This window comes from Dicentrarchus labrax, unplaced genomic scaffold (genome assembly GCF_905237075.1).
Source record: "Dicentrarchus labrax unplaced genomic scaffold, dlabrax2021, whole genome shotgun sequence".
Taxonomy (NCBI): domain Eukaryota; kingdom Metazoa; phylum Chordata; class Actinopteri; family Moronidae; genus Dicentrarchus; species Dicentrarchus labrax.
In genome coordinates this window covers 13,188,089-13,200,184 of record NW_026136706.1, presented here as the reverse complement: position 1 = coordinate 13,200,184, position 12,096 = coordinate 13,188,089, and the positions used below count along the sequence as shown (strand labels likewise).

The window sequence follows — 12,096 nt, the reverse complement described above, 5'->3', positions numbered from 1 at the left end:
GATATTCTGCCACAGTTGACTGACAATGTTAATTTTAAAAACATCCGTTGCCTTATAATGACCTGTATTCTTGGCATCATCCAAATTAAAGGCACAAACCCACAACTAAATAAAAAAACAATGCAACAACAGCCCTCCAGCTATTAGTGTAGGTTTAACATGCTTGATACAGGCGAGCTATTTCCAGCGTGTTTAAGCTGCCACGCAACGTTCCTATCTTTTCAAGCTGTATGTGTGTTTATGTGTGTCAAACCGAGGGATATAAAAATGCTTTATGGAGTCTCCTGAAACACTGACCTTTACAGAAAACCACTGATCTGTTCAAAACAACATGATCTACTGTGTGCATGTGTGTGCACGAGCATTATGTGTGCACGTGGTTACGTATGACATGATGTACAGCAAGTAACATTCTACCCCACCAGCCATCATTAACTTTGATGTACAGCCAAACGTCGTTATGTATGGTCGACTGCATGATTTACTGTTGGAGATATAATGGAGTGGCTACTGTAATGAACTTAATGAGTGTTTGATGTACGGGTCTCTGCTGGAGGGAGAGAAGTAAATACTACACTGTGATGGCTACGATTACAGTGTTGATGATGATGATGATGAAGTTCCCCTCCTCACTTGGAGGAAGAATACGAGAGGGCAACAGTGAGGAGGAGATGAAGAGAGCAGTTTGAGGAGATGGAGGAAGAGGAAACAGAGAGTAGAGGAAGGAAGGGGAGCAATTATAGGCTACTGCTGGAGCAAACTTTGATGTTTTGACAGCCAGCCACTGCTGGCGGGAGACAGTGCGAGTGCTGATGATGATGATAATCAATGACGATGACACTGATGATGGAGATCACACAGTGTTTAAAGGTCTTTTATAAATGCAGATCTGTGGAGCCACAGGGCGTCCTTATGGTCAAACCAGGACCTCCCTGCCTCAGTGTCCTTGAGCACTGCTGTTCTGCAGCTGACCTTGTGCCCTCACATTCCTAAAGGGGAGTGAGTGAAAAGAGACCAAAAAGCATCAATTCTGACCAAAACTATTTAAATGAATAGGATGAGATAATGGGGGGGTGACAGGTGGGAATTTGAAGGTTAATCAAGGTAAAGAAGGTAGACATGAGGAACATGGATTAGCAAAAATATGATTACTAGAAGGTATTAAAGTTAAAAACAAACAAAAACACACAAGGAAAGGGATTTCTAACCTCCAGCTAATGATGCAATATTATACTATGTTACAGCAGTTTCAAAACATTATGTGCTTTACATAGTGTTTATGTATTTGTGTAACTGAAAATATGTATAATCCTGATATTTAAGCATAATTCATGCAGCAAAGCACAAGAGCCCACAGTGGCCAACTGACCTGAAATCTCTCTCTCTCCCCCTTATAAGTACACACAGTAAAACCACAGTCTGAGTCTGCCCTCTAATGGCACACAGTCCAAACTACCTCCTTGAGGAATTTTACCTCTATTTTCAGTCCTTCTACTACTACTACAAACTGAAATGTTGACTAAGCTACATCTTTGGAAGTCATAGTAAGCTCTATGATAGGTTTGATTATCAGCATAAGAATACATTGTTCAATAATACAGAAATGCAGTTAAGGATTGTTTTAAAATAAGTTGTCTCATGTTCTTAAAGCACTGTTTTTATGTTGCTTATTTAATGCAAACATTAGACTTCCCCGTCATGTATGTACCAGTGTATCCTTTTTTGGCTTTATTGTAAGAGTGTAATACCACAGCTCAACACTAACCTTTAATAAGTGCTTATCAAAACTGAAAATATGGTCGCCATTTTTAGTCAGCATTTATTTAAAGTAATTAAAATACTATGGAGCTATATACCAGTCTAATAAAGAAAATGTGGCATAAAAGAATGTTTAAAAGCTTTATTACAGTAGTCTCTCTCTCTCTCTCTCTCTCTCTCTCTCTCTCTCTCTCTCTCTCTCTCTCTCTCTCTCTCTCTCTCTCTCTCTCTCTCTCTCTCTTCTCTCTGTCTCTGTCTCTGTCTCTCTGTGTGTGTGTGTGTGTGTGTGTGTGTAAGCTTTGGGTTAGTTGAACTTTCACCCCACAGTCAAACAACTTAATTTGTCTCTTAAACAGATGCCTGCGTGCCTGCAAGTAAATGCACCAATTTACATGCAAATGGTGTCTGGTTTTGGTTCCAACTGTAACAACAATATTATCAGTAATGCCACAAATATAAAAAAAAAGAAAGAAAGAAAAAGGAATTGAGCTGCAGGCTTTGCTGTTTGCTGTCCCTGTTCCTTATATGTAAGAGTGGCTGCCACTGATGGCGACCAAAGGCCAAGAATTGATTGCCAATTACCCAAAATGGTATTCAGTGGCAACCTGGCAATCATATCTGTCAATTTTGGGTGACTTCATTTGGATTTAAGTTTAGTTTAGCTGTGTTTATTTTAAATTTACTGAAAAAACAAATGTCATTACAATACAATTAATTCCACTGTACCAGCAATTTAAATTTTAGGACCAAAAAAGCATGTCAGTTTTTACACCAACTCCAAATCTTTTCAAGACCCATCTTTAAAATGCTCTAACACTAAAAAAAAGAACACTCAATGCTCCTGAATGCACCCTGAATCACAGAAAATACAGTATTACATTAGATCTTGAAAAATGTCAAAACTCTGCCACAGATTCCAAAGGAGCTTCACCAAGCTATTCAACTTCATAAAACTATCTGGTGGATTTTTTTCCTTAAATATGTGTCGTGTCTTCTTTGCACCCGCAGAATGGAAAAGTCCCACAGCAGGGCTGAAGCCAGGGTCTCCACAGAATCTTGTCCCATGTCATCTGGCTTTGAACACCATCTGCATCTGTATTGGGGTGTGAATGAGTGTCATCAGACGCCTGCTTTTTTGTGAGGGTATTTTGATGTCTCACCACAGCTTTGGCAGTCTGCTCAAGGATTTCAGCATATCGCGGCTCAGTATTAGGAGTCAGTGGGCGGGACTCTGAGGGATCTTGGAAAAGGTCATACAGCAGTGGTGGGTTGTGGTGTGTCACATGTTCTCCATGACAAAGACAGACTTTAGTGTCATAGCATCCACCGGCTCCCGGGGGAGAAAAGTTGGGGGTGAAAAAGTGCACCTTGAAGACAGAGTCACCTGGATGGAAACACACATGCACATGTTTACAGTATATTCAGAGGCAGCTCAGTAAAATCCTTGGTTCCACTTTATTTGGATAGTACAGATCACAAAATTACGACGGAATATTAGTGCCATACTAATTATTTTTTGGGGGGGAAATTACGAGAATAAAGTCATAATATTAGGTCTACGAGAATAAAGTCGTAACATTACGAGAATAAAGTAATAATATTGCGAGAATAAAGTCATAATGTTATGAGAATAAAGTAGTAATTTTATGAGAACTGTCAACGACAAACTTATCAATACGTTAGATTACCTGTTGACTGAGACAAACAGCGGCTGCTGGGCTCAGGCTGAGGCTGCTGTTTGGTTGAGCTGGTCACGTCAGATCTTGATAACTCTATCGAAGCTTTTTTCTCATAAAAACTACTTTTTTTTCTTGTATTATTATTACATTATTCTCGTATTATTATGACTTTATTCTCGTAACATTATGACTCTCGTAATATTATGACTCGCGTAATTTCCAAAAAAAATAAAAATAAAATGTTTCTAAGTCTGGCCCTAATACTCTACTTGTCAAAATAATATGGAAATATTCAGATTCAGATTTGATTCAACACCAGGTAAGCAGAGCTGGAATTAGAATAGCTACTATCAGACAACAGCCATCCCTCATCAGAGTTCTTGGTTAGAAATCTGTCAAAGGTTTTGTTATTCAATTTCATCTTAAAAGTTTTATAAAAGCCAGAAAACAACAGAGACTACACCTACAGAACTTGTAGACTTTTACCATATTACTGCACTCATTCACATATACACATATTATAATATATCAAGTTTTAGCTTGAGTCTTAAGCTGCTTTTTAGTTTAGCTGTGAATGCCTGATAGTAAAGTACAGTTTAGGTACAGTTTGGCTTTTTCTGCCAAATTAAATATCAGACCTTACACTGATCAGCCATAACATTATGACCACCTGGGCAACCTGGTGTTCATAATGTTATGCAGCCCCATACACAACCAACTGTGATGCACTGTGTGTTCTGACACCTTTCTATCAAAACCAGCATTAACTTTTCCAGCAGTTTGAGCTACAGTTGCTCGGCTGCTCGGCTGCTCGGCCAGACTTCGTTCCCCACATGCATCAATGAGCCATGGCCGGTTCTGTCTCCAGTTCACCGCTTTTCCTTCCTTGGACCAATTTTGATAGGTACTAACCACTGAAGACCGGGAACACCCCACAAGAGCTGCAGTTTTGGAGATGCTCTGACCCAGTGGTCTAGCCATCACAATTTGGCCCTTGTCAAAGTCGCTCAAATCCTCACGCTGCCCATTTTTCCTGCTTCTAACACATCAACTTGGACAAAATGTTCACTTGCTGCCTGATATATCCCACACACTTGTGCCATAATAATGAGACAATCAGTGTTATTCAATTCACCTGTCAGTGGTCATAAAGTTATGGCTGATCGGTGTATTTGCTAGATAATTAAATGCATCTTTGTGTCTATATGTGTGAACTTACTTCCGGGTGGGTGCCAGCGTACTGCATTCAGGTAGATTCCACAGTAGTGGAACATGAATTCATGCTCTGATTGCTCTACCTTCCCCTCCAACAGTGGCATGAGGTTATAGCCATCTATTTGTCTGGGAGAAAGGTACAATTAAGAGACAGTAAGAGGGAAGAGGGAGAAAGTGAATTACAGATGCGCCTTAAAATCAAGGGAGAGAGCATTACCACAACACCACATGCAGAAAGATTATACACTTTTGACCTTTTGCTCTATGATAAGTCTCACACTGTAATTATTAACTACAGTATTAGGAAAGTAATTGTCTTTGGAACACAACATTGTTTTGTCAGGATAATAAGTAAATAATTTGCCACCTACACTGCTTGCTAAATTAGCTAAATCAGTGTCCACACAGCAGCCTTCCCCTAAACAAAAGCTGTGGTTGTTTACAGATAATGAGGCACTTTTGGATCCACACTGTAATTATCATCTGTAATTGTATGGTCTTTGGCGTTCTATTGTATTCATACATAACAGAAGCTTTTAGACCTTCATTAGACAGTCTTACTGTACCTGTCTGGTTGTGTGTCCTTGGCCAAATATTTCAGTGTTGGATACAGGTCCATGAGGCTAGTGGGTTCATCCACTACTCTTCCAGCTGCCAGTCTGCCAGGCCAGCGGAAAATACCAGGTACCCTGATCCCCCCCTCCCAGCCCCCCATAGCTTTCCCACCTATAGACGGGAGATGACGAGAAATTACACAGCACATATCTCTATTTATGCAGTAAAAAAAGATACACTTTGTGGAATATTTACCATTTAACCAAGACTATAGACTACTTTTCAGAATTATTACAGTGACCTATTACATGCTTTAGCCTTCAGATTATTGATGAAGTCTACCTTTATAGATGCTGTTCCAGCCTCCTTTCTGGCCGACCAGCGAATCAGCATCTTCTAGGTGTCCACCATGGTCTGAGGTAAAGTACATCAGAGTACTGTTGGCTAGGCCAAGGGAGTCCACCGTCTCTGTTATTTTACCTAGAAAACATTTTAATATAGCATTAGAGATGTGAGATAGGTAATAGATAACGTGAGAGAGTAGAAACTCCATCAACATATAGAGACAGTAGTTATCATAACTTTGAAATGCCACATACACAGAACAGCACTATACAGTACACAGAGGTGTCAGTGATGATGGGACGTCTACACCTTCGTGAAATGTTACACTATGCAAGCCTGTATTCGCACATTGACTTTACAGCTCTCACTCACCAATCATCCAGTCCACTTCTTCTAGGTTGTCACCGTAACGACCGTGGCGACTTTTGCCAGCAAAGGCGGGGTTTTTGAAGAGCGGTGTGTGAATATGGGCCAATGAGAAGAAGAGGAGGAAAGGACGATCAACATTCCTGTAGTGAAGAGAAGAGGAGAGATAAATAACAGAAAGAAATAAAGTAATACTCAGTGGCCATGAGTATTACTGTATTTTTAAATAAAATAAAACATAAATAACATAAATATAAAAGTGTTCTTTATAAAATATAAACATTAATCCCAAGAACAACTGATAATAGTACAATGTCCTGTTTAAGGAAATTACTTGAATTAAATACACTATATATTTTTGGACCATTTCTTAAGATTTACATCTTCAGTAGAAACAAATGGGCTTTGGGCTGAGTGCCACAAACAGTGTAAGAAAGACTAAGAAAGTACTGAGAGATAGACTAATCAACATTATCGTTTTTATGGAATTTGATGACAAAGAGAAATAGAGTAGTGCCAGCCTTATTCTGAAAAGTATAACACTCCATCAAGAGATCCATCCAAGAGGGACAGTACTCAATAAAAAGTACAATTTCACACACGCTGTCTCCGTGATATGGACAAGCAGTCAATCCCTAATCAAACCACAGATGTAAATAAAATATGAAGCTGCTCCGATCAGATTGCAAAGCTACCCAGCAGGGTTTATTCTGATGATGCCAAAATTGTTTTAAAAAACAGGAAACAACACATTGTTTTGCTCCTGTATTCCTACCTCTTTATAAAATTTTGTGCTTCTCCCAGCAACCTCTGGGGCAGTGTCTCCACTGTCATCGGCTGTTCGATCACTTCTTGGTTCCTCATGAGGATGCAGTTCCAGGTCGGGAGGAGTTTAAAGGGAAAATACCACACAGCGGTTGCTAGGATAGCGAGACAAAATAGTGCTACCAGGAGCCACAGGCCAACTTCAAGGAGGCCACACACACGGACGCACACCTGAAAATACACACACCAGCACACTAAGTGAAACCACTGCTGCAGAGTACACAGCCAGATACAGTATGAATTAAACTGCCTGGGCACTTTGGTTTCAATTAAGTCACTAATATACTCAACACCCTAAAGACAAAAATTAAACAATATAAATAAAATTATATACAGTAATTTATATAATAATACGTCACTGTCAGGGTAAAACATCCATATTTTGCCATAAATATTCATATTGGTCACCTTTTATGTCTTTCTGTGGGTTTCACAAGTATTTAACCAATCAAAAGTAATAAAACTATCAATACCAACTTTGGTGACACAGTGTTCAATTATTTTGTCCATTACCTGAACCGTAATGGTTTTGGACACATGAGGTTTCCGCCCGACAACAACGATTAGGTAACATGTTTTTGCATAACATCAATATTAATCTTTTTTAAATCTTTTTGAAGAATTAAATTTTATGGAAGAGCCAAAAGTCCTAGACTATCTATACGAGTATAAATAATCATGTTGTCTCCATACATACATACAGACATTTTTCTGAGGTTATAAAAATTCTGATGAGACCATTATATGCAATATCTTCTGTCTTAGACAATAAAACATATTTCACAGGGATACCACGGTTATATTGCAATATTATTTATATATTGCAGGGTTGTTGCACTGTATTGCATTGAACATGTAATATCTTGGTACCAGGATACTTCATATTATTCTCTGTCTGGAGTTGGATTCTGATGTAGTTCCATGATGTTGCCACTAGATGTTATCACAAACCATTGCTAAAGTTAGTTATTTATTTTCACTAAGTAAAACAACTAGTACATTGTGTCCTTTTAATACATACTGTAGGTAAAAACTTCAGTTTCGATCTGAAAACAGTTTTATAAACTTATGACTTCCTGCTGGTTTTTTATGTTGTACTCATATTTTCTTCTTTTTTAGATACAGGCAGTTTCAATATTACTTTACTTTCCCCTAAAACAGGTTTCTGGCTAAGGTGACTGAGTTTCACAATTGCAGCTTCTGTTCCCAATCCTTTTTTCTACCCTGTGGCTCATATCTAACCGATTACGCATTTGTTATTTTACTTTGGGGTGAATGGTACAGCAAGTCTTTGTTTCCCAATTTCTTCCTCTTCGCCTGGCAATCCAAACGTATCTCTCAGTTTTGTTTTGCTATGGTTGTTGATTTTGTTTCCTAGCTCAGCCATATTATTTTCATAATATGTGCCTCTATGTGTCTTTTTTTAGATGGACCTTTGTGTGATAATTTCTAAGGAGAGGAAAATAAACGGTAAACAGACACAAAATCAACCGTACCAGAGTGAAAAGTCCAACTCCAAGCAACAAGGTGAGATTTCGGAGTGTGTGCTGGAGGTCTGCCAGGACATCATTCCCCTCTCCGGGCACACAGTCATTGAAAAGGGTGAATGGCAGGCCGTAGAAGTAGCTGAAGCCATGCTGGTTTGGATGGTGGCAGTGGTCCCCTCTGTGTTCACAGTTCACGCCCAAATGCCACTTACCTGCAGAGACACAGAGAGAAACAGATGGAGTACCAGACACTCTGAGACAGAGGAGAAACAGGAAGATGCATAAGACAAATTTCAACATCCTACATACAACTGGACATCTTTCTCTTACTTGCCAAATACAAACCCAAATGGTTTTTGTATTCTGTCGGGGCCCAAGAAATTTTAAGTTTTTCCTCATACTTTTTAAACTACTGAACACTAAACACACACATTTTAATTTTATTCTATATACACACACATCTAGCATGTAAACAAGTGTCATTCTGACCATCTGACCTGCTGAAGTGTCCATAACTGCCCTTTCTCTGCTGCCTGGGGACGGGTCAGGAGAAATGTCACATTATGCTATCTCACCCACTAGGCTGGTGGTGTATCCTTGCTGCTGCAGCCTCTTCGCAAAGGTGGTCTCACTGGGTGGTAGCCCCCCTGAACCTCCAAGGAACAGCAGCACCTGCACACGGCCTGTGCTACCCATTCCTAGACAACAGATACATGCAAAAATAAAATGAAATATAGCCACAAGCTATTGCCATTCTGGGGTTTGCGCCCCCCTAATTAGACATTTCTAATTAGTTGTACACACGTGGTTCAGTTTTGTTATGAAAATTATTCTACAGGATTTGTGATGATTGGACACACAATTTTTGGTTTATAGACTGATTTATTCCACACAAATTCTCTGCATTTGTGGCGGCCCTTAGTGGTCAACTCGCATGAAACTTTCAAGGTATGTTTCTTCTACTTCATCTACTTATGTTGACATATCCTGTGTTTTGTGATGACTGGCCCATCGGTTGTTGACTTATGTCTATTTATGTGCTGAGCCATGGCCCTTCTGAAGTTTATTTGTCAATATCTTGAAAACTATATAAGATATCAACAAGTGCAACTTTTGATAAGCTTTGTCCAATGAAAAAAACATATTTTCTTTAAAAAAAATCAAAATGGCAGACAATCTAGTTAGAAGGGCTTTAGTGGTACAAAAGGTTTTTTTCTAGAGCACATTTGTGTGTGATTTTTGAGCCTTAATTACAGCGCCACCATCTGGCCACCTGGGCTCTTGTTTCTTGGATAATTTTGAGTTATTGGGCCAGGTTTCATGTTTCTAGCTAATTCTAGCTCACAGCAGTTTGAGCTTTTGCAGCAGACAAATACAAATACTAATAATAATAACCTGTCACAAAATCAATAGGGTTTCAGCCCCTTCAGAGCTTAAACCCCTGACAAACAAATATGGAACATACTGTCAATCATTGCTGTATAAATACGACCAGGATGTTTATCTGTTACCTGAGCGGAGGGCATAACGGCCCGTCATAAAAGCGGCCCGGCTCGGAGTGCAGAGGGGAGCAGCTGCAATATGCTGAGTCAACTTTACACCTTCAGAAGCAAGTCTGTCTATGTTGGGAGTCCTACAGGGACAGAACAGGTGTAAATAGGTAGAACAGAGACATATACTGTAGATAATGTAATAAATACACATAAAATGTTCAGGCAGCACATCTGAGTGAGACAAGAAACAGAGATACTGAAATAGACTATATAGAGTAGAACCAGAGATAATAGAAGCAGGGAATGAGTGAGTAAAAAGGAAAGAGAAAGAAAGACACAGACCATGACACACTTGTTAGGACTGACCACTGACAGTATATTGGACTGACCTGATAGTATCATTACCGTAGCAACCTATATCACCGATGCCGAGGTCGTCCACCATCATCAGGACAAAGTTTGGCTTCCTGTCCACCTTCTCCCCTGTGACATCTCTCCCTGCTGCCAGGAGCAGGGGGAGGAGAAGCTGTTCCAACAGGAGGGACCTTATGGTGAAAGACTAAAGTCATTTTGGCTATTTAATTGACCTTAAAATAAAAATAAATAATAATGCTGGAATATAACTCAAGCACTGTACTTAAGGTAAGCCTACTTGTTGTATTTCCATTAAATGCAACATTATACTTCCACTCCACTACATCTGAAGGGGAAATATTGTTGACAGTTTTAGCTACTAGATCATATACTTTTTCATTCCTTTCCTGTCCAGAGAAAGACTCATATCTCCAAATTTGGTGATTCCAAATTTAAAATGTTATGACACTGAAGGATTAAGGGATCCTTTGTCAGCTGAGAAAATGATCCTACTTCTTACATAAAACGTCCTGCAACGTGTACAGAGCACTGATTTAACTGGCTGTTAATCTTATGTTTACCCATTCATCCTCATTAACATAGGGAAAGCCATTAAATATGAAATAAAATATGTCACTCATTTACAGAAGGTTAAGATCTGAATACTTCTTCCATAACTGCTTTTCAACTTTCCAGTTTTTGCCCTACAGTTGTTCCCTAACTATTCACTGCCCTTTCAGTCCAACTGGTTCCTTTTCACTTCGCACCATGGCACACTGCCAAGAACTGAGGAAGTACTCCAATAAACATCGCAGGGACCTCTGCCTTTCACAGCAGGAATGATCGGTGTCCTCCGCTGACAGTACGTACAAATAAACTGTACTGTACAGACTGATGTCGCACTGTTTAGGTAAACATTAAGTTAATAAGTATGAACGTTAACTGTAGCTGAGGTACTAAGTGTGAACACAGTCTGCAGTGTCTTGAAGGGGAAAATCGTCGACATCAGGTGGTCGCATCCTTTAGTTTTTTGTTCCTGTATTTTTTATTTCATTCTGCTGGTGCTGTTGTTTTAAAAAGCCAAAGGGGACTCACCTCATACCTGCACAGTGTACTGATTCATAAATCTACAAGGAGGTCACACATCTCGCAGTACATTTCCCTCCACGTCTGCTGAAGACACCGGCTCCGCCTCTCTGACTCTACAGTACTGATTGGCTTATCGGCGCACAGCCACGGTTCCCTTAATGTGTGAAGTAAATGCGCACAGGAAAAAAAAAGCGCACTGGGGCCCCTGAAACGGTTCAAGGTAGTAAAAATGTTCTCCCTTTTTCTTGTGAAATAGCTTACTATACTTTGACTACTTCAGGTACCTAAACATATTCAAGCGAGGAAGTCTTAGAAATAAACACGGCTTTTTATGTGAAGTGTTTACAACTCATGTCCACACAAAGGTCTCAGAAAGACAGCTTTTCATTTTAAGGAGTCATAAACAAAAAATATTAGAAACCACTGGAACGTCAGCAGGATGCACCTCACAGTCCATAGTTGGCATCTTCTGCTTTAGTTTCCAGATGCTGATGCTGACATGCAGTTATCCTGCTGTTTTGTTCTATTTCCCATCCATACTAATAGGCTACTGTATGAAATGTTGTCTTATTAAAGTTTCTTGGATTCAGTCCAAAGAATATTTTCCCAGGGTGTACTTTGTTTAAGCACAGTTTGGATGTATTCATAATGAAAATCCTGAGTAAGGATGGGATCATCAGTCAAAACCTCACATATGATAGAACATGAAGAATTGCTCATTGCTGAAGTTTAAACCACTCAACCTTTTTGCTTTGTGATTCTTTATGTATCTTGTGATTCCGTGGAGGTCCCTGATCCACTGACTGGGGACCACTGGGTTAAACAACCCAACAGGTGATGCTTCTTGAACCAGCAACCTTAAACTGCTGCTGTCATTTTACAGTAAATCAATATATCTATAACTATTCTGTTTAACTAAACTACTTTTAA

At 39.4% G+C, this 12,096-nt stretch overlaps 1 protein-coding gene across 4 annotated transcripts; it reads right to left on the bottom strand.

The window, feature by feature from the left end:
• Positions 1-2,404: 2,404 nt before the first annotated feature.
• arsh (arylsulfatase H) lies at positions 2,405-11,294 on the bottom strand. Of its 4 annotated transcripts, none has more exons than XM_051403083.1 (11): positions 11,173-11,294; positions 10,113-10,268; positions 9,742-9,863; positions 8,806-8,928; positions 8,240-8,442; positions 6,694-6,914; positions 5,925-6,061; positions 5,550-5,687; positions 5,219-5,378; positions 4,657-4,778; positions 2,405-3,142 (listed from the first exon to the last, which is right to left on the bottom strand). In XM_051403083.1, exons 1-11 carry the CDS (start codon positions 11,175-11,177, stop codon positions 2,733-2,735), a joined length of 1,797 nt encoding a protein of 598 aa, XP_051259043.1. In that variant the 5' UTR covers positions 11,178-11,294; the 3' UTR covers positions 2,405-2,732. The 4 variants fall into 4 exon arrangements, with proteins under 4 accessions (XP_051259043.1, XP_051259044.1, XP_051259045.1 ...); XM_051403084.1 differs by having other exon boundaries at positions 11,180-11,273; XM_051403085.1 differs by having other exon boundaries at positions 10,113-10,282; positions 11,173-11,258.
• Between the last annotated feature and the right edge of the window lie 802 nt (positions 11,295-12,096).